The following is a 22,751-nucleotide window of genomic DNA, read 5'->3' as shown; positions in this document are numbered from 1 at the left end:
TTGTGAGCCTCAATTCACGGAAATTTATATTCACTTGCTTTCAAACTCTTCGGCTCCACAAAACGTGACTTTCCACACGAAACGGGATTCCTCCGCTGAAAGATTTCTACCTCTCACTTTATCGACGGTTGAGTGTTCTTTAGGGTATTTACTTTTCATTTCCAACGATAAAACTTTTTTCTGAACCTATTGACTACGCGTGGAAGAAAATATACATACACTTCCCAAGGGCCTCAATTCCAGGACCACGAAATCGAGACAAATTCGGTGATATATTCACATATAGCACTGTCGTGTTCGATGAATTTATTTCCCAAAAGCTTCTGGCACAGGCAACCCAGGATGATCACGCACGCAGCCTTAAGCCTGGTAGCTTCGCAACAATCATGAGCTCGAGCAAAATGACGATGACCAGAATTCAGAGAAAATGTCAATGGTTTTCACCGGTACTGTTTGCGATATTGAATTTAGTATTGACCCGAAGGATTTATTCCACGGTTGATGTTTTTAATGGTGTTTGCATGCGAAATGATGCAATCACCTGAGGAATCACCAAACGTGACATTTCTCACATATATTTGACAGGCGAGTTATCGACTCGCTTCCAAATGAAATTAATTGGGCTTGCGTCATAGCGGGCAAGGGCGAAAAATATTTTGAACCGAGCCTTACGAGTGCGTTTCTAGAGTTATTGGTAAGAAATCATTACATATCTTACTTTAGTCTATTCCAGTCGGTTGAGTTTGGCTTGAAGTGTGTTATAGTATACTGGTAATGCTGACTACATTAATCGTCAATGTTTACTGCAGGCTTAGTGACTTAGTCATCTCCTTACCATTATGGGTATATTCACAAGATAACCAGCTCTCAGTTTGCTTTATAGTTCTGTTGAAAGAGCAATGCACCGACATCGCAGAGGTCAGGGATTTGAATCCCTTTTAAACCTGAATTTCTTTCAGGTTTTCTTTTTGTAGCTTCTTAAAGGGAAAGTGTGACATTTTGGGTGTGTGTGCGTGAATCTATATACTTTTTCCTCTTTGTTCTCAAGTTTATAGCCTTTTGGAAAAATCCCACTCACATGTACCTCAGTAATCAAATACTAAAAATTAGCTCGCGCAAAATGACGATGACCAGAATTCACAGAAAATGTCAGTGGATTACAGCGATACTGTATTGTATTGACCCAAAGGATTTATTCCACGGTTGATGTTTTTAATGGTATTTGCATGCGAAATGATGCAATCACCTAAGGAATCATCAAGCGTGATATTTCTCACGCAAATTTGCCAGGCGAGTTATTCCTCGCGAAGCAAGGTTAATAAATTTGTCAGGTCGAAAGCCCAAGTGGAGCTAAGCCGCGCGAATTCGAGCGAAAAATATATTTATTCCTCGCGAAGCGAGGTTAATAAGGCCCGAGCGGAGCTATCGAGCGAAAAATATTTTCATAACAGTATTCATATGTTTATATATTCGTTGTGCAGAACAATTTTCGAAGAGCGCTCAACTTTACAGGAGCAGTGAATATAATCAGGAAAAAATAGTTCAGCCTTCAGAAGTGATTCATCGTTTTACTGCTACAGCTCTGTTTCGTATGGTCAGGAGCTGACCACACTCATCAGGCAACTTCAACGAATGACCGGCACAGATTAAAAAGCTGGCTATATAAAGCAATCAAAACCTGGCGAGTCAAAGCAAGCGGCTGCTAGGCGATAAAATACAATTCCACTTGCCATGTTACAAACGGTTATACGTTACGTTAATGGTGCATATCATTATCTATTTATTGCCCTCACATAAATTAATATTCATACACGTGCGCCGAATCGTGAAACCTTCTCTTTAAGTTGCGTAGGTAACTGCGATGGTATCTTATTTATTAAAGTGGATGCTCGTGTGTAGAGATCTGAATGTCGACTTCGATAAGACTGACATTTCCAAGCAATTGTTTCTTAACTCCGGCAAAGAGATGGGTATTTATTCCATTCTCGATGGGTGTTTGTATAACCGTCAGTTAATGGTAAACAATTTTAAGAAAATAAAGTAACTAAACAGAGCGTTTATGTCCAACTACGGTTATCTGTTTAAAGAGTCTCTGTCAACCAGTGCGCTTTGCGGGCGTTGAGTCGTGTGGCGGCCATTTTAGCTTATATCGAGATTTCAGTTCTCAGAGTCGTGGCTTTTTTCTGAGGATCCTCTGCGCTATGTTAACGATTTACGGTCCGGTGTGTGAAGACATCATTACATCATAGAATTTCTATATATATTTGTTTTGTTTTTTTATTGAGTTAAGTTTGTGCCAAAAAAAAAAACCGGATTTCTTTGTGGTCGGGCCAACTGTCGCGATCTCCGCCAAAACGTGGTAGGCCGCCAAAGAATGAAAAAAAAAAAAACAAAAAAAAAAAAAACAAGACGATTCTGTTGCGAAAGAGCACTTTCAACCTCTGGAATCAGAAGACGATTGATCTTGGTTTTCAGCGAAACACCAATAGCGAATTTGCGGAGGTTTCTTGTCTCAACGCTTGCAAGTAAAGTGGCATCGCAAACCTTCATCTCGACAAGGACAGCCGCAGTGTTTCGCAGATTTCTTTGAACACATTGTTGAACAGCTGCGAGTCTAAGAGGCAATTGCAAAATAAACAAGCTTACATATTTAGGGATATTTTCGTTCAAGATCTCGTAGATAAATTTATCTAGTTCTCTACTCACCACGCGGTTTAGTGGGACCGAAATTGGCTGACTTGTCAGCTGACTAAGTCGAAGCAGCTTGTAATCTTCGAGTTGCAATTGCAACCGGAGAGCCATAATAATTTTCCACCATCTCTTCCTCTGCCGAATCCTCCATTTCTACTTCACGACTTAGGTCCACCATCTTTGAAAGTGTACTCAACTGATCCTTTGACAAGAAGAACTTCGAGAGCTTCCAAACATGGCTGCCGCGCCGAGGAAGCCCTGGCGTAAACAATAACACACGCACGCAAAGGCCTGTGGTTGAAAGAGACTCTTCAGCATTCGAACGTTTTTCTAAGGAACAGAGAACGAAGTTGAAACACCACAAATTAACCCCCACTTTCTTTGGTCCTTCTGGCGCCTTAACATTTGGAGGCAGGCAAACTTGAAGTCATAAACTGATAAAGCTAATATAATCCGCTTTGCGAGCAGAAACTCAATACAGTCGAACCTCGTTATTACGGATACCAAGGGGACAGGAATAAGTGTCAGTATTATAGGGATATCGGTTTCGAGAGATAGGCTTTATATAGATTTCGGTCTCTTAGGGAGCAAGTGAACTGTCCGTAAAAGATAAGTGTCTGTAAGGAGAGATTCCACTGTAACTTCTTCGTGCCAGGCGGTACACAAAGCCAATAGCAACTGTACAGTCCTGTAGGCTACCACAGGCGGCCCAAGCGCGAAATAAGAGAAATAAATGACACGTACGCGAACGTGACTCTTGCCTTCGAGGGGTGTTGTGTTACAAAGATTAGACTCGTGATCCCCACCACCAGCGCTAACTCGCTGAAAACGCTTCAAAAAGGCCTCAAACGCAGGAAAACAACAAAGAGTACAACACGGATAAAAGGTAAGGCAGTTTTATTCACAGAACATTAAATTTTAGGTATTAAAATCAAACCCGTAAATTTCCCATACAAACCTTTGTAAATCGAATCTTTGTAACACAACACCCCTCGAAGGCAAGAGTCACGTTCGCGTACGTGTCATTTATTCCTCTTATTTCGCGCTTGGGCTGCCTGTGAGGCCACTGGTTCTTTTAAGTTGCTGCGATTGTTCTAACCCTTTCGCGTTTTATTACTCTTCAGAAATGCCGACGGCATTGTTATCCTAGCATTGTTGCTTGTCACGACTGTGACTTCAACACGTCCTGAATTACAGTCTTTTGGTGTTGAAGCAAAAATGCATTCCTTCTCGATACATTAATTATACAAAGACCGCAAACCAAACATTTGGCAATAAGATAATTCCATACTTTTCTTTTGTTTACTCTTAATAATTTGTGACGACTGTTTGATTTCCCGCATTCAGTCTTTAAAGTTTTTAAACTTTCAAGATAAAAAGCTTTAAAATACTTCACTGAGCAATAAAAAACTTTTTGAAGTTTTTAAAACCCAGTACCTGTTGATAGTTTAGTACATAGAAAATAAAAGAAAATCCGAGTATGTTCTTGTGTTAAAATATTTAGACAACAAATGACAAAAACTAAGTTGGAAAAAGGTATATTCCGGTATTAAGTATACCATGCCATCATCATACTAAAAATATGAATACAACGTAGGTCTTAAATAGTGTGTTAATATCACTGCTTACGCAGCTTGAAATGATATTTCAAAATGGCAACGAAATTTCCCACAAGCAAACTAACGAATACGAAGGAACGAATAAAAGTAAATTTCAAAATGCTTATTGCCAAGTATAAACTCTATGTTTAGGACTGAACACTTTTCTGAAAAAGTCAAGCAAAGTAGGGAAAGAATTTGTTTCCCTCACTCAAATTTAGCATGGAAGTAGACCTTTGGTGGAGGGTGGGGGTCTCCGTAAACGTCTGATATTAAGGCAGGTTTTTTTGTTTGTTTGTTTTTGTTTTTTTTTTTTTTGTTTTTTGTGCTGGAATCCCAGAAGAGCCAAACTTTGAATTCGGGAAATGCTGTGAAAAGTAAGAAATATAAGACATTTTTTCTCAGGCCTGTTACGCATTTACAACTCCAGACTTGAACTAAAGTTGAAACTTTTATCCTAGCGAACGCTTATGCGTCATACCACGTAAATGCGTCATGTACACGTTTATCCTTTCATAGATAATGAACAGGGGCTAATTATAACGCGTACATAATCTCTGTTATTGTATACAAAGCAAAAATATGGTGCCACGTTGTCACACTCTTTGTCAGGCGATATGTGGTTTGTGCCTATACCTAACCTTTTTGGGTTGATCGTATAAGTCGAGTTTGGTGTGGCATAGTTTTTGCTGGGAAACTGAGAATGCAACTCGGAAGAAAAGTCCACCGCGGCGGGAAACGCTTTTGTTTTTGTTGTTTGCTTATAGCTTTGTTGTTCTTTTACACTTTGTGTGGGTAGATAATGGCAGATAACCAAGAAAACAAACTGGTAGTGTCAGTGGAGCCAGTTGAATTAACAGAAGATGATCAAGACACTGGTATGTGAAAATAAGCTCTTATACCTGATAAAAAAAGAATCGAGGTACAGGGAAAGATAAGAAAAAAACTAATTGGAATACACAAGCCAAACATGAATGCAAAATAGACAATTTCAACGACCGCTGTTTCTCATCATAATGTAATGGCTGATTTCCCATGACACCCTGGAATTCCTTTATTCAATTTTTAATAATTAAAATAATTCTTTGTAACTGAAAAGTAAGAACACAGAATATGTGGAAATCGACTGCCTCGACCATTTTTTATTTTCACTTTAGATGGAGCAGGAAGCAAATTACTTCCACAGACTGACAGGTGAGAAGAAAAAAAAGCTTAAATCATTGTCATTTCTTTGTTGTTTGTGAAAACATGAGTTTACAGGATCGCTCATCGTCTCTTATTCGAGTTTTAAGTCTTATCAAACCAAGGAGAACAAACAGAAACATCAGGATAATCGCCCGGGGGGGGGGGGGGGGGGATACTCCTCGGAATTCTTGGTGGGGGTGTGCTGCACGGGTCTTCAAATCCCGACCCTATTTCAGACCTTAACATGCCATTTTCCGCACCCGTTTTCAGACCTGACCTCTAAAATTCATACCCGTTTTCAGACCTGATAATTATGCATCAGTGCCGAACGGAAGTTGACGCAAGGAGTAAAAGTAAGCTGGAGTGACATAGTTTATCTATTTCTTTTTCTCGCTATCAGTTAGTCGTTCCAGTTACGTACTGAGAAGAAAAAATATGTTCGATTTCAGACCGTAATTGTCAAAATCTATACCCGTTTTCAGACCAAAAGGGCTCAAAAACCATACCCTTAGAGGCGGCACATACCTATATACCTTATACAGGGGAGTATTTGCCCCCCCCCCCCCCCCCTCCCGGGTATAATCGTCTGAATTTTGTTAAATTTTATGCTTAACTACATTGAGCGGAGCTTACTGGTTACTGAAGGCATTATACGAAATGAGGCGATTTGACGATCCAGTGCCAAGAAGAGAATGCCACATGCACTGCCCAAAAATTATAGTTTTGCTAAAAAGAGCTGAGAGCTAATGGGTTAAACTGCTTGTTAGCTACCTTATCTAAAAAGAGCACTAGTATTTTAGCCTGCGAGCAAGCTCTCTTGGGGGTGGGGGCGGGAGGGGTTAAGAGGAGAGAGCTTGCAACGATGTCTTAGGAATTTTCATTTCTGCGTCAAAAAAGTCGATGCAAAATGCTGATTGGTAGATATTGAATTTGGTGCTTACGTCATTGCTCTTCGCGTGCGTCGTGTTGACAACATGAACAGCTTTGAGCAGGAAAATATCCCACCTAGGGGTCCTCTTAATATTGTGCGCGAGGTGTCATCGTATGCCTAGAAATGTAGCATGAAACAGCCACAGTGTATTATAGTCACGCAGTTTCATCTTGCACTTTTGAGACAAACTCGTGCCTTGCGACGCGCATTATTTTCCGGAGTGGTATCGTATGATTTTCCACGGTCAACTGCCGATTTTGCCATTGGTTCGACCACTTCCTCTGCCAATGGATTGACCTTTACACTTGCATATTCGACTTGGTAAGTTGTATCTACCATAAAGCCGAGGGAAATAGTTCTTGGGTCATTCGTTTTTATTTTCTTCACCTGGGAATGCGATGCTTAGATAAATCGACGCCAGGTTCGATAAAATAATGTACTTCTGAAATTGAGTTGTATTAGTGTTAATTGTCCCAGCTTTGTCCGTCTTTGAATTTGGCTAACAAATTTCCGATCAGCATTTAACGCAAGTATCATAGGATTGAAATCTCGAAAAGCAACGTATACGTTTAGGAATTAAAACGATATTTTGGAAGGATATACCTCTTCAGACCATTGCCGAGAGTCGAAGTCTTGTTGAATGTTTGTAATTATGGCGGGAAACTGATCGAGGTTGGGAAACTCGCGCGTATTCGTCATGGATTCACGATCATATAAAAGCAAGGCAAAGCATTGGTGAGTAGTGAAATTTGTAAATAGGCTATATCAATTTCAAGATTCTGATTTTGGAACTTATTATATTGCATAGCTCGGCTCTTGGTCATTTATTTACTGCACTGTTTTTATCTACCGGCAAATTAATTCAACCATCACCGTGCGATATTAATCGTGTTCTGCTTTACTTGGGTAGTCAGTTTTTACTGAACTGTTGTTATCTGTCGAGCAAACTGCTTTACTTGGGTAGTCAGTTCTTTGTTAAGCTGTTATTATCTGTCGAGCAGAACATTAACCGGCTTAAACCTCGCGCTATGAACACTAACTTAGGTTCTGCTTTAGCTTGTCGAACAGAATGCTCTGCTTGCACTAATTAATAATGCAATAACCAATTCTTCTCTACTTGGGTAGTCGGCTTTCTTTTCAGTGAGCTGTTGTTATCTGTGGGGCAGGATATTAATCTAGCTTACTGTAATATTCTGCTTTGTAATATTTTGCTTCTTCGATGCGCGTAGCTGCTCTGTCGAGTACAAATGTAGTATACAGTAACACTGCTTTGTAGTCCCAATTCTTTATAACTCTTTATGAGAGGAATACCAACCTCGCACTCCAGTTTATCAACTATTCCTTTTTTCTTCCATTTTAGGGACGTCCAAATGCAACGCGCGGAGACGATCACTTGCTTTGTGTCATCAATGTACAATTGCATCACTTTTCTTCCTTTTTTGTGGAAAAAAGACTCCGAATTTTGTTTAATGTGATCTTGTTATTACACAGGCAGCCCAAATTCGCGTCACTAGAGAGCGTGTAATAATTAACAAGATGCCTGCTACACTGGCATTACGCGTGATGCTGGGGCTGATTCATTTATTCCAACTGTATGCTTCGCCGATTGATAAATCTATTGTTGCTAATGGAATAGTTTGAGTCAAGACGATCGCGTTACGTTGCTTCCCTTGTGTTACGCGACTCAGACTTTTACCGGAAATTTTTAAAATTACATTACGATAACATAAGCTTGTCAATGACCTCTTTTCAGTCTCGCGTCGTGGTCTAAGACTGTCAAACAAAGCACGATTCCTTCGCCATGAACTAACCAATTTCCACCGTTTTAAATGTTGAGTGCTCCTTAGAAGTTATTCTTTTGATTCACCGCTGCAAAATGGTGAAATTTCCGTTTAAAAATGGCACACTTGAGTCCAGAACATGTTATAAACAATATGGCGCCAAATTTAATGCAGTTTTAAATTAAGAAATCAAATGATGCGTTGACGTCACACAGGTAAGAGTGAGTGGGTCCCCTCCCTCGCGATATAAGCGACAAGAATGGATTTTGATTGGCCTGCTGTTGTTGAAGACAATCAGAACAATACATCCCGAGTAGGAGAGGGGAGAGTTTAATGAATAAATTAATGTACTGATTTGTGGATACGAGGAAGAAAAAAAAAACAAGATGCCTGCTACACTGGCATTACGCGTGATGCTGGGGCTGATTCATTTATTCCAACTGTATGCTTCGCCGATTGATAAAACTATCCTTGCTGATGGAATAGTTTGAGTCACGACGATCGCGTAACGTTGTTTTCCTTGTGTTACGCGACTCAGACTTTCACCGGAAATGTGTGGAATTCCATTACGATAACGTAAGCTTCTCAATGACCTCTTTTTAGTCTCGCGTCGTGGTCAAGGACTGTCAAACAAAGCACGATTCCTTCGCCATGAACTCACTAATTTCCACCGTTTTCAATGTCGAGTGCTTCTTAGAAGTTATTCTTTCGATTTGCCGCTTCAAAATGGTGAAATTTCCGTTTGAAAACGGCACACTTGAGTCCAGAACATGTTATAAACAATATGGCGCCAAATGCATTTAATCCGTTTTTAATAAACAGATCAAATGATGCGTTGACGTCACACAGGTAGGGGTGAGTGGGTCCCCTCCCTCGCGATGTAAGCGACAAGAATGGATTTTGATTGGCCTACTTCTGTTGAAGACAATCAGAACAATACACCCCGAGTAGGAGAGGGGTGAGTTTAATGAATAAATTAATCTACCGATTTGAAGCTACGACGAAGAAAAAGAAATCGTGCCGTTTTTAGACACGGTATGCCACCTCAGGGCATCCCGCGTAAAAAGAAATCGACCCGTTTTTAGACACGGTATGCCCCCTCAGGGCATCCCGCGTAATTACTAGTGGGCATGATGACCTTTGAGTGCAAGCAGCCATTGCGAATTTAAACGCATTATAAGACTTTGTATGGGAAGAAAATACTGTCGATTATGAAGTTTAAAAAACGCTAAATTTAACTTTCATTCAATAAAACGAATAAAACTGCCAAGTTCGCGGCGTCACTAGAGCTGAGAGCGTGTAATAATTAATAATTAGTGAGACGATGACCTTTGAGTGCAGGCGGTATTGGGTTACGGGCAGCCGTTGAGAATTTGAACGCATTATAAGACTTTGTATGGGAAATAAAATACCGACGATTCTGACGCTTAAAAAAACGCTAAATTTAACTTTCATTCAATAAAATGAATAAAACTGACTCACCTCTGGTGTATTCTTGTGCGTTTTGGGGTTTATTTTGCCGTTTCGGGCATTCTTTGAAATCACTGTCATTCCCCTCATAAGACGGAGTCAAGGCAGCACACTACGATTTCGATCATAAGCTCGCATAGTCCGCTCAGAGGCGGTTTGCGCCTCGAAAATCCATCCCAGCCGCGATTTTTTCACTCAAAGCTAAAGCCCCATCATTCGTCAACCTCGGTGAATGTTTCATCGTCAAAAATCCCCACTCATTTGGCTGGAAATGAGCATTTTCTGCTTCCGATTCCACGATAGTGTCGTTTCTCCAACAGATGATGATTTTGAAAATGGTCACGGAGCTTGGGTCCGAGGTCAAATTAACTCCACCCGATGGGGTACAGTCATTTCATGAACAGCACTTAGCCCATCCCCACAGCGGCATCTTGGACCGCTTCATAATTCATTGTAAAGGTAAGGCTATCCTCTGAGTACTCGTAATTGGATAAAAGCCTGTGACAAAAAAAACTTCGAATAAGCATTTTCCAACACGCAATTTCAAGATTCAAAACGTTCATTCTGTACATTGAACAATGTACAGTTGCACTAGAAAACAAAATCACACAATAAACTTACCAGAATTTCCAAAGTGGGGGGTATCTCGGACCTTTGCGGCTTTTCGGAGAGGAATTGCGTTTATTTTCGAGTGGTCTCTTTGATAACATATTTTTGTATCTCGATGAAAACCTAGGCTCGATTTCCGCCGCTCTCTCGAGTCCGGTCTTTGTTCCTCCTCCTTTTCGGGGGAGGAGCGCGGGCTCGTTTCCCGAACAGCGGCTGGAAATCGAGCCAATGAAAACCCCGCAGAATATTTAAATTTTGCTGTCTGGTTTGTCTGTTGATGTCCCGTCGCGTCGCCTCGCTATGCCATTGGTCGCTCGTAACAATGAAGTGGTCCGAGACGCCGCTGTGGGGATGGGCTAAGTGCTGTTCATGAAATGACTGTACCCCATCGGGTGGAGTTAATTTGACCTCGGACCTCATCTGTTGGAGAAACGACGCTATCGTGGAATCGGAAGCAGAAAATGCTCATTTCCAGCCAAGTGAGTGGGGATTTTTGACGATGAAACATTCACCGAGGTTGACGAATGATGGGGCTTTAGCTTTGAGTGAAAAAATCGCGGCTGGGATGGATTTTCGAGGCGCAAACCGCCTCTGAGCGGACTATGCGAGCTTATGATCGAAATCGTAGTGTGCTGCCTTGACTCCGTCTTATGAGGGGAATGACAGTGATTTCAAAGAATGCCCGAAACGGCAAAATAAACCCCAAAACGCACAAGAATACACCAGAGGTGAGTCAGTTTTATTCATTTTATTGAATGAAAGTTAAATTTAGCGTTTTTTTAAGCGTCAGAATCGTCGGTATTTTATTTCCCATACAAAGTCTTATAATGCGTTCAAATTCTCAACGGCTGCCCGTAACCCAATACCGCCTGCACTCAAAGGTCATCGTCTCACTAATTATTAATTATTACACGCTCTCAGCTCTAGTGACGCCGCGAACTTGGCAGTTTTATTCGTTTTATTGAATGAAAGTTAAATTTAGCGTTTTTTAAACTTCATAATCGACAGTATTTTATTTCCCATACAAAGTCTTATAATGCGTTTAAATTCGCAATGGCTGCTTACACTCAAAGGTCATCATGCCCACTAGTAATTAATAATTACACGCTCTCTAGTGACACGAACTTGGGCTGCCTGTGGTGCTACAATAAATTTTGTTACATTTGTGCAGTAAATAAATGTCCCAAATTCTGTGCCGCGATTTTATTGCTTTTGGCAGGAATTGTTTGCGTCTGTTCTTTGATTCGATGTTCTTTTAAAATGTTAAATCGCCCCGGTTGCCTATTTTGAGTGGTTCATATTATATTAAGTCTGTGCCCTGGAGTTACTGTTCGAGCAAAAGAACCATGTCTTATAAAAAGCGTAAGAACCTTCGTTACTGGTTACCGTTCGCGTGGATAAAACGGGAGCATTTCTCGCGCATTCTATCTGCACAAACCACGATGTCTGGGATTTTGTTTCTCTCTGCATGACTGCTGGAACTCCACACGTGTGAAAAAAGGCCATTTCGACCATGCATTATAACACGCAAAGGTGCAAAACGATTTCTCTTGTTGCAGTTAATAATAAGCCATTGGTGTTTTTAACTCACCGTAAGCTCATTAGCATAAATTTTTTCTTCACCTAAGCTCACCATGCAAAAATGGTGGCGGAGTTTCTATTTGTGAAGGTTGCGAGAATTTCTCGAAATAAATTAGGTTTTCTCTGGAATTAAAACCCGAGCAAAGTCAAGCTGCCAATGCTTTACTTCAAGGTAGCGATGTTCTTGCAGTTTTACCTACGAGATTTGGGACAAGTTTGGTATTTCAACCTTTTGCAGCAATTGAAAGGAATCAACATCAAACAATGTTAGTTTTTTGCCCATTGCAAAGTATAATTATCGATTACTTGATCGCAGAAGCAAGAAGAATGGGGATGCCTGCCGCTTCGATTGCCGATATTTCAGATGGAGAGTCAAGGTCGGCCAAATTTAAGCTTTTGTTTGGTGTTTGGCTCGGCCGAAAAAAATATGAACATCCTTCAACTTACGCCACAAATTAAAGCTTTCTGAATAAATTGATTCAGTTCCGAGTGCTTCGGTACGGCGTTAGCAGCGAACTACCAGTTTTTTAGGGCAACGTTGTTTAGAAGCGCAATGATTTCCTTTTGATCTGGCACTCTCACGTCTGCTTTGCTACTCGTTCACAACATCACAAATTTCACACGAATTGAGTGTTCCAATGAAACCACATCGTCGATATTGAGAATTGCGTCCTCATTCTCTGAGACCCAGCTGCAAAATTGAGATCCTTCCGATTTCCTTGCACTTCTTCTTTTTTTCCCTGGCCGGACTGTGCCCAGTTTTCGACGTTTTTTATGTCCAGTAGTTTTGTGGCGTTGACACTGCAGTCGGCAAGATTTGCTTGACCCTTGGGACAACATTTGTGACCTCAACCTTTTGGTCAATCGGCTTTTAGTGTGCTCACAATAAAGTAAAATCCTTCACTAAATTTTCTAATTTTTGTGGCACACGGTAGGCATACTCGATCAGAGAAACTATAGTTTTTGTCAGCAAGGATTCCCGTCTTTTGAAGTGTATCTGATAACATTGTACCTTTCACATGTTTGTTTACGTTTGCTATCATTTCCTGTTTGCGCTGATTGGCCAAATTCTGACAGCTAGGACAGCAGGGAGCCGCGGGGAGTATTGAGGGCGGCATTCAAATTCCTGAGACATCGTTGCAAGCTCTCTCCTCTTTACCCCTCCCACCCCCACCCCCAAAAGAGCTTGCTCACAGGCTAACTAGTATTCAGCACCAGGTACGAAAATAAATCCGTCGATTCGTGGGTGCAAGGAATTCCTATGTCATTTTGTTCAGATCGGGATAACAAGCATGTGAATGCCGATAGTGATTTACATTGTCTGCTCGACTTTAGATATACAGTCGAACCTCCCGTAAGCGACCACCCATAATGTCAAGGATATGTGGTCGCTTATGGGAGGTGGTCGCTTACCAGAGGTCAGACCACAGGGGGTCTATATTTCGGGTTATTTACATATGGTGTAATTGTGGAGACCTAACCCTTTTGCCAGTGCTTATCGAAACCTAAAGTAATAACTTTTCTTTAGACTGCCTGATTTTGGAGCAAACAGTAAACGGCATTATTTCGATGTTACATTTCAAGCGTAAAACATATACAACTTTCGCGTTTGTTTGTTTGTTTGTCACATAATTCAGTTGACGTTCTTTATCGCCTCAAATTTTCTGTTGAGTAATACAAGGTTGAGAGAGTCATCACCGGTCATGTATGTACATGCATACTATTTACAAGATAAGAGAGTTTCTTTCCTACAAGGTATTCAACTTGATTAAAATTTGTTTCAGTGTACACCGATAGTGCATGCGTATGGTATCAATTGTTTCAATGCTAAGCTATTTCGGGAGACACTTCCAGCAGCACCGGCTATGAGATTTTGATATGGCGTCCGCTGTAATGATGTGGGCCAATATGTTAAAGCGACACATTTTGCAATTCTTGGTTTTCACATGACGTCATAAAAAGCTGAAATTTATAACTAAACACAATTTTGGGTTTTTATCTTCATCACATATAAGAAAATTTAAATTTCCATCGGCTTGCTTGTTTTCAGCAGGATAGCATTCTTTGTTTTGAAAACAGAGCAGTTTGAATTTTAGATTTTTGGGTAGTGCGTGACAGAAGGATTGCTGCTCTAAACATGTCACGTACATGAAAACATCGATTCGCCTCGTGTTTTTTTTTTTAGGTCTGATCAGCTGACATGTAATAGTAGCGTTAATGTCAATGTGTGAGAGTTCAGCAGAGAGAAGAAAGGCTTTGAAATAGCCAAGGTAAACTCCAGATGTTTTTGCTGGTTTCCGGCCGCCATGTTGGTGCCCATAAGAGACAGACGGGGCACCAACATGGCGACCATACTAAACTCTGTAATTTTCCGTGGTACATTTTCTCGAATAACTCGATTAGGAGATATCGCACAGCCCTGTGGCTTTCACACGTTGTTTACGTCACCGCCACTCCTCTACAACATATCAATTTCTTGACTTTATCTATTGAATGGTTGAGGATTTTATTTTTTCACTTGCGTGACGATGTGTGAGGTGAAAACCACCTATTTCCGCCCGTGAGAGATACAGCAGATTGTGTGTCAAGTGGTCGCCTACGGGAGGTTAAAAACAATTGAAAAATTTTAAACAATTATCTCTAAAAGTGGTCGCTTACGAGAGGTGGTCGTTTACGAGATGTTTCATCTATAGTGATTTGACTTAAAAACGTTTGGTATTTTGGAAAAGTGGTCTCTTATGGTAGGTGGTCGCTTACGAGAGGTCTTCGGAAAGGGAGGTTCGACTGTATTAAAATTTCAGAGAATCGAAAACTGATTTTTGTTGTTTCTGTCATCGTTTCGCTTACGTCCGCCAATATGGCCGCCAAAAATTGCGTGACTTCATCCGCACACACTGGTAGTCAATTTTCTTTTCTTTTCGTACAATTGGAGCTAAACTGTTAAATTCCTTTAATTCAGAAATCCAGAATGCTGAGAGTATTTCTCTGTTAAAATCTAAATTAAGATCATTTCTCCTAAATGGACTACTCGTGTTTTGAACATGCTGTTTTATGTTTTGCTGCCTGTGTGTGTTTGATTGTATCGCTGCCTAATTCCATACCTTTTCCACGATTTGGTGGTTTTTGTTTGCAATCTAGGACTTCGTTCGACCGAGTTGATAACGCGCTTTGTTCTCTTGCAAGGCCTAAAGCTTGACTGTTTTTTAGTTTCGTATGGCAATTTTTGCCGTCTCTCAGCAATTTTTTATCATACGGCCCTTCCACGCACAATGCAACTATTTTCTATTCGGCCATCTAAAGTAAAAGCTCGAAACAACCTTGAGCTGTTCAACTGATCGAAGTAAGTTTCTCAGTAAGAATAAATCCCAAAGTCTAAGGAAGCGTCTTCAGTTTGATTATGTATTTTGTTTCTTAGTGGGTGCACTAAGGAAGAAGGCGTGGAACTGGTTGAGGTGGACAATACGGAAAAAGATGATATAGAGAATGGTATGAAAACAAATTAGCGCTTGTATACAACAACACTGATACTTTTCCTGTCTATTTACCAATTATTAATTTAAAAATTAAAACTTAAAATGCCATGAAAGGGCCCTAGTCAGCCACACCTTTGTTTTTGTTTATATGCGAGAGTTTGGCTATTATATTTAATTTGGAGCATGTCAAAATGAACGAAATCACTGTAAAACTACTAAAGATAATGAAACATAATTTCAGGAACACAAATTGCGGTAAAGCAATAAAATTTCGCTTCACCATGCAATATCAATAATTTCGATGGCATCAAAAATGGCGGAGGCTGGCAAAAAGGAGGAAAATTCAGGCATCCCACAATGCCTCGCTTCCAACTATATTATCAACTCGATGTTGATACGCGATCTAGCATTTGCGATGGGGCTTCTCGGAGTGAACGCTAAACTACTCTCTCCGTCGCCATTGCTTTACGTGAATTGCTTAGATTTAGACAGTCAGAGTTATGTCAATTCGTCAAACTTAGCCTGTTGTCGGTTTCTAACGGTCATGGGACACGTCAGTTTTCCAAAAGACTTACGAGAGCGGCTTCTTTGCTTGTTTGTGCGATCAGGACCATGGGAAACATTGAACAACCGCTTGCCACTCGACTCTTCTTCGACTTCTTCCATGCATTTACCGTTTGCTTGAATATCGACTTAAAAGGAAGCATTTATGTCACCACTTGATGTCCTTACACGAATAGAACCGAACAGAATCGTGCTTAAAGTACTGGTCATTTCGACCGGGAAAACGAGTGATCGTTCAAAAGCAGTTACTATAAAAGCATCATGCAGTTGTTTGCATGTTTGGCGCCAATTTAGGCAAACTTCAATGAACACAAATTCCTTCAAAACATGGGGACTTAAGGGGACCTTGAATAAAATTCAAAGGAGATACTATTCGAGCAACAACAGGCAAGATTTCACGCTAATGTACCCAAGATTGAACTCGCTAGGGTCAAATTTGGGTCAAGCATTTGAGAGCCGCGAACGAACAAAGCGAGTCGATCATGCATACCACTTCAAACAATTGTATGTTTTTCTTTATTCTTAGGCAAATTAGCTGCGAAATTGTAATGCAAACTTGAACTTAATTGTCAAAGCAATACACAAAACGATTTAACTTACATTCTTAGATCCTGAATAAGGAAAAATAGCCACTTGAAATTCAGTCCATTTCGGACTGCGTGCTCGCCTACGCATCGATACTTGACACCTTCTAGCCGATAATTTTTCGCGGAGACTCATGGGATACCTGATTTCTCCTCCTTTGCAAGAGTCCTTTAAAGAAAATCATTACACGGATTAAGGTATTGAGGTAAATATAAAGAATTCATCTCTTCCAATTCGGGAGTTGGATATTTTCAACTACAACTTTTCAAACTGGGCTTTTTATTTACAAGGTACCCATGATAAAGAAATCCAGGATAAAAGAAAACGCGAAAGATCATTCTTAAAGACAGTTGAAGAAGATAAATATCGCGAACTCAAAGGACAATTAACAGCAAAAGCGCTAATGGACTTGGGGGACAATCCTCTGTTATTGGCGATAAGGGTAAGTTCAATGTAATTTGGCCCGTGATAGTCCTTTTATTGCAATACTGAATACATGAGCAAGAATCCCGGATGAAAGGGCTACTGAAAACAGCCTACTGTGTGGTTTCTCGCAAGCGCCTTTTTTTTTTTAGCAAAATATGAGCGAAATCGGGGCGGCGTGGCCAAGAAGGTAGGACGCCGGACTGGTAATCCAGAGGCCCCGGGTTCAAGTCCCGCTCTGACCACTTGGATTTGTTTCACGGTAGCCCCGCTTTTAAATCCATACCCACGCTTTGAAAATAGCCAACTGGTTTGCCTCCCACTAGTTGGAATTTTTGACAGATGTTATGTTTATTTTGTATATTTATTTCACTTATTTAGGGTGTCCCCAATTAGCACAATAGTGCTAAGTACTTCGACCTAAATACTTTTACCACCCTCTAGGCTGACATATAAAGAAAGCCGCCCTTGTTTCGCGCAGAAATCAAGTAAATTCCACCTTCTAATAAACACCATCTCAAAGATGGTGACTGCTTAATTAATGATTTTCTAAGGAATAACTAAAGTAAATATATTTCTCATAATTCCTCTGTAATAATAAAGTGGGCGGAGTACCATTAAATGACTTATGCGGAGGTGACTGAATAAAGATATTTACATAAATTTAAACACTTATTAATGTTTTAGTTAATTTTTAGATTTTATACCAAACGTCACACGAACATACTCGATCATTTCCTGAAGTATTCCAAAAAATAGCAAAATTTTTCGAAGCATGTCGAACATTTCAGACTGTTCACAAAAAGATAAAAAAGATCCCTAAGGCACAAAAACAGCAACCTTTCGTTCATCTAACAATGAGCTAAAGCAAGCACTAGCACTTCTATATCTTTACTGACATCTTCGCCAGGCAGCGATAGAATTTTTCTCATTGGAAAAAATCCTAGTTATCCATTGAAATTTAAACTTCCAAGTGATTCTTTCTTTTTCATGGAAGATTGTAGAGTGAGACGACGCTTCGATGTCCCTAACATCATCGAGCATCAGATTTAATTTAAGCTCAAGCATCTAGGTGACCTTCGCACAGAAACTCCGTTTTATATTCGGGATATTAGAGCGTGCAGAGGTGGTTCATCAGACCGGAGTTTGCTTCACATTTCTGTAGCATGCGACGACTATAAGTGTTGTTAAACCGAATCCACTGGACTAGCATCTCCCATGAAAAGGCATTGGGTTAACCATGTACTGTTTATATATTTTCAGGTCACTGAAATACTCCATGAGCGGGCAGGAAAGAGTGAGCACGATAAAGTGGATTTCAATGATCTTGCTAATCGTGTGGAAGAGTTTACGTTGCGTTTCCTTGACCCTCTGAAATATAATGACAATTTAAGGAAACGCTTTTCCAACAATCCTCACACAGACGTTATCTTGGAGACTGCTATAAAACTTGAACAAAAAAAGGTAACGGCTTAAATGCCTAAGAGAAATGGTTTTATTATGCAAATAAGTACAAAATGACACTGAGGTCCATCTACGTCTCTGCTTTATTAAATATTCATAAAATGCTTCTCGGGCAGCACTGTTTATACAACTGAGAAATCAGATAATTAACTCTGGGCGCAGTAGAAATTTAAATGTTAAAAAGAGAGCACTTTCAAATTTGTAATTGAGCATTGCCCTGGTAATGGAATCTTGTCGAAACGATCGAGATAAAGAAAAATAATTGATTTCAGGAAGCCAGGCCGAAGGTAACCAGTTTTAGATGGTAATTCGAGGCCATGGAGATTTGAAGGGCATGCATACGAAATGGTGTATTGACCAAGCTGTCCTTTGTTTGAGCAACGGCTACTTCCCTCAGTTGACGCTATTTTGAATTTGGCGACTTAAAAATGATGTTTTCAAACTCGTGTATGCGCCAATCATGACAGTTTCCAAGTTAGTTTATATGGCCGCAATTACCTACAGGTCGACTTCACTTCTTTATACAAAGTCTTGAACATTGTAACAAAACATAATTAGATATAGTCAATTTTCTCCGCTCGTAAAACTTCTGCTGACGATACATTTTGCATATATTTTGAAAGGGAAAGCTGGAAACTAGTACGTAAGGCACCACGGTTTCCTCCCTTTTTTTTTGCTGAGGATTCTCATTACCGTGAAGAGGAATACATTTTTTTGTCGAGGAGTACATTTTAAAACATGTTTTGACCGTTTGTAATTACCGTTACTGACTCATCCAGACTTACCTGTTTTAAAAACTAGTTTCTTCACAATGGCATAATAAACTCGCCTGGACTTGTCCTATTTTTTATTATTATTATTTTTTTCATACAACCCTTCACCCTGATTGGCAAATAATCTATTTTTCTGTCCCAGTAAAAGACCAGAGACCGTTAAACAGCTTCATTCTTACAACTCGCTTGCTGGTGAAAAAGGAAGCTCAGTGCTTAGTTGCAAATCCTAACACGAATTTTTGGTTCTATTAAGATGACTTCTAATAACATGTCCGCTATCAAAGATGCTCTGAACGATTGTACCAGTGTTGAGGGATGGGAAACTTTAAAACTCACTCTATCGAGATTCCGGAGGACCTTTGGTCCCAAACAACTGAAAACGAGTCGCGCCGATTCCCTTTCACGAACAGTTTCTCAGGGCATTATGTTAACTCTGTTGAGCTTTGTTGGCGATTAAACAGTCACGTAAAACAACAAAACAGTCTTTTATCGTCTTTGTTTATTACAGTGCTCGGAATAAATTGTTCAACAATTCAAGTACAAAGCAAAGTTTTTTATTAATTACAGCAAATTGATATTGCCCTTCTTGAGAAACGTTGTATAGATAACTTAGGACTTCTGGGACCGGAATTCGCCGCGATCTTCTCGATGGACGATCATTGTCATTCACTGAGTAATTTTTAAATTGAAATCAGGGATTTTTTTTATTTCGGTGTAGGTGAGGGTACTGTGGGAGGGGGTGTTAAATGGCTGAAGGAAGTGAGGCTTCCGCGGGAGTCGCTTGTCCTGCCATTGGTTCTTGGCAGCAGTCGCCTGTATAGTCATTGGTGTTTGGACAGCGGCTGCCTGTATAGTCACTGGCTCTTGAATAAGCTGCAGTAGATGACCTGGCGGCGGATTGCTGAAAATTTCTCTCTGTTCTTCAGATTAGGGTGGATTTGATTCTTTGGTTCTGGATTTCAACTGTTGTTTAAACGTCAAATACTTGTTTTGCAGCTGCATGTGATGGTTTGCTCTTTAATAGTCTCCAAGGTCTGATCGCGAGAGAAGACCATCCATAGAATTTCTGCATTGCTGGAATTACTATGGAAAGTCATTAGGTTCTGTCGCTTCAAATACTGCTTTAGTTTCTGCGAATATTTTCTGGTCCCTGTACGTTATCAAATCGTTCTTCGCCAGGTAGTACGTTCATTCGTAGCCTACAGTTGTCTTGAGTGGTGGTTTTTAGATTAACGAGGAGATAGCCAAAGGGTCTTTGAATGGCCTCCTCATAATGATTGATCAGTGTGCTCAGGAAACACATTTGCTTAGCCAGGGTCAGAATTTGAAGTTTATCCCAGGGGTCTTGACTCGTTTTTCAAGTCGGCTTGAATGTTTGGGACAATTTTGTAATAAAATATTTTTTGCTTAAGTTGATGACAAGGATAAGGCTGCTTCACGGCCTCAGGTCTTTTTAACTCGTGAATGCGCGCATGCGCAGTGAACGAGTTATCGTGATGTGGTCTGAATTTCACTCGCTCGCTCGATCAGCTGTAAATTTTATATTAATTTAATCGGAATTTTAATAAGAATCCTAAATTATCCATGAGTTACGTATAGTGCACGAATTCACCATCAGCCGCTATTACGGGACAAAAAACAACGACGAAAAATCGACTCAACGAATAAGTTATTTCTAAAAGAAAACACTATCGGGTGTGTTGTCTGCTGACTCGTTCCATTAACCAGACGACTTCTTATTTTGAGGGCGCCGCATCGAAAGCCGCTCAAGACCGAGATCGATTGTCGTCTAAGTCAACGGGATTTCGAGCAAAATGGCAGCAGAGAATATGATGGAGAAACGTCTGACGGTGTACCCTGCTCATTTGCCTATTCTTTTTTGGCGGTCCGTAGTAATTTGACCGCCACAGGTGCCAGATAATTCAAAATCCTCAAAAACCTTTTAAATACCAAAATGAATCTCACTTTCAGAAGTTGTGGACAATGTTGTCTAGTGGTGTAGCTCGCTGACTTCGATGTAAAGGGTCACGGGTTCGATTCCCGGAGTAACGGACAACATTTTGTTTTGTTTTGTTTTATTTTTGTTTTTTGTTGGCTTTTTAAGAGGCTGCAAACAATTTTCAAAATTAAAACTTTCTTAAAATATATAAACTATTCAAGGAGCTCAATCTTGCGGAGGGCAACCGCTAAAACTCTACTTGAAGTGGCCTAGGCTACGTAAAATAAAATGCCAGGGAGGCCTGTTATTAGACCTTTATGGCTTATATTTCGAGCCCTGGGCCAACCAAACACAATGCAAACAATGTTGTTTACCTTGCCACCATTTACTTCCGTATTCACGAGCTCCTTTGATTTTGAGATAGAAGAATAGATTTTTAATGGACTTAGCTCACACGAGTCTCCTGTAACTCAGTGGTAGAGCATCCGAACTAGTAATCGGAAGGTCTTAAGTTCGACTCCTGATTGGAGCACTCGGATTTCTTTTTTCCGAGTATGCCTGTGTCACTTTCTAGAATAATACATCATTCTCATTCATTCACCAGGCTGGACATATACCATCACATTTATTTCATAAGAATAGATTTGTTTGTAAAAGCCAATCAGGGTGAAAAGTTCCATAAAAACAATGGGACAAGTCCAGGCGAGTTTATTGTGCCATTGTGAAGAAGCCAGTTTTTAAACCGGGTTAGTCTAGATAAGTCAGTAACGGTCATTAACGGTCAAAACATGTTAATGCAATCCTCCGTAAACAATGCATTCCTCCACATGCTAATGAGAATCCACCGCACTTTAAGGAGAATCCTCCGTAAATAATGTATTCCTTCGCACGCTGATGCGAACCCACCGCACTTTAATGAGAATCCTCTACAAAATAAAAAGTGTGAAATGAATTTGTTTCTTTTCTTACAGTTTTTCGACCATCCTATCATTATTGACCTAATGGCGGACAAATGGTATCGTGGTACTCGTAGGCTAAAAGACGCAAGAGCGTGGTGGTTTTGTCTCATCATATGGTGTCTCTTTGACATTGCGCTGTTTCCTCTAATCATCTCTGGAGGGTTTTTTGCTGTCTGTACGAGTAACGTTATATTTATCTTGTTATAACCAGATATTTTAAAGTATGACTTCTTTTAAATCAAGGGATGTAAATATCTGTTCGTTATTGTGGCCAAGTCGCTCGTGCGTGGCATTACAGATCAGGGAGCGAGTGACATTTAATTCTATGTTGTGGTAATTTTGGTGTTAGTTGGTTTGTTGTACCCGTGTAGACAATATTTAACATCAATATATTCTTTTTGTAAATGGTTTGAACCCAGGAGTCATGTCATAAGTACGTAAATTATGATCATCTGGGTGAGTGTAGTCCTGAGAAGGAAGCGGAAGTCATCTTCAGAGTCAAGTGAATTGTGGAACGTCAGTAGGTGGTATATACGTTTCTGGTTGTTAACCTGATTGGTCAACGAAGTCCAGATGTTATTGGTCGTTTGTCAGTAAGCCGTGATGTTATTGGCTGTGAAGACTGTAAAAAGTGATTGGTGCGTTTCGATCCGTCTTTTGTTAGTCAAAAAGTCCGTGGGTCTATTGTTAGTAAAATGTCTATTGTTTGTTTGTTGCGTTGTTGT

The 22,751-nt window shown here is 40.2% G+C and overlaps 1 protein-coding gene across 1 annotated transcript in view; it reads left to right on the top strand.

Annotated features, from left to right (window-relative positions):
* The first annotated feature begins 619 nt into the window (after positions 1-619).
* Positions 620-22,751, top strand: part of LOC146451193 (transient-receptor-potential-like protein) — a 72,398-nt gene continuing 50,266 nt past the window's right edge. The window contains exons 1-7 of the mRNA XM_085099486.1: positions 620-694; positions 5,089-5,167; positions 5,447-5,483; positions 15,262-15,332; positions 16,759-16,910; positions 18,155-18,355; positions 22,039-22,201. Coding sequence (XP_084955612.1) covers positions 5,092-5,167; positions 5,447-5,483; positions 15,262-15,332; positions 16,759-16,910; positions 18,155-18,355; positions 22,039-22,201 — 700 coding nt within the window. The 5' untranslated portion in view covers positions 620-694; positions 5,089-5,091. The remainder of the gene's footprint in view (positions 695-5,088; positions 5,168-5,446; positions 5,484-15,261; positions 15,333-16,758; positions 16,911-18,154; positions 18,356-22,038; positions 22,202-22,751) is intronic.

This window comes from Pavona decussata, unplaced genomic scaffold, assembly GCF_977016875.1.
Source record: "Pavona decussata unplaced genomic scaffold, jaPavDecu1.1 SCAFFOLD_394, whole genome shotgun sequence".
NCBI classification, from domain to species: Eukaryota; Metazoa; Cnidaria; class Anthozoa; order Scleractinia; family Agariciidae; genus Pavona; species Pavona decussata.
Note: the sequence above shows the minus strand (reverse complement) of the source record. Positions and strands in the feature narration are given on the sequence as shown.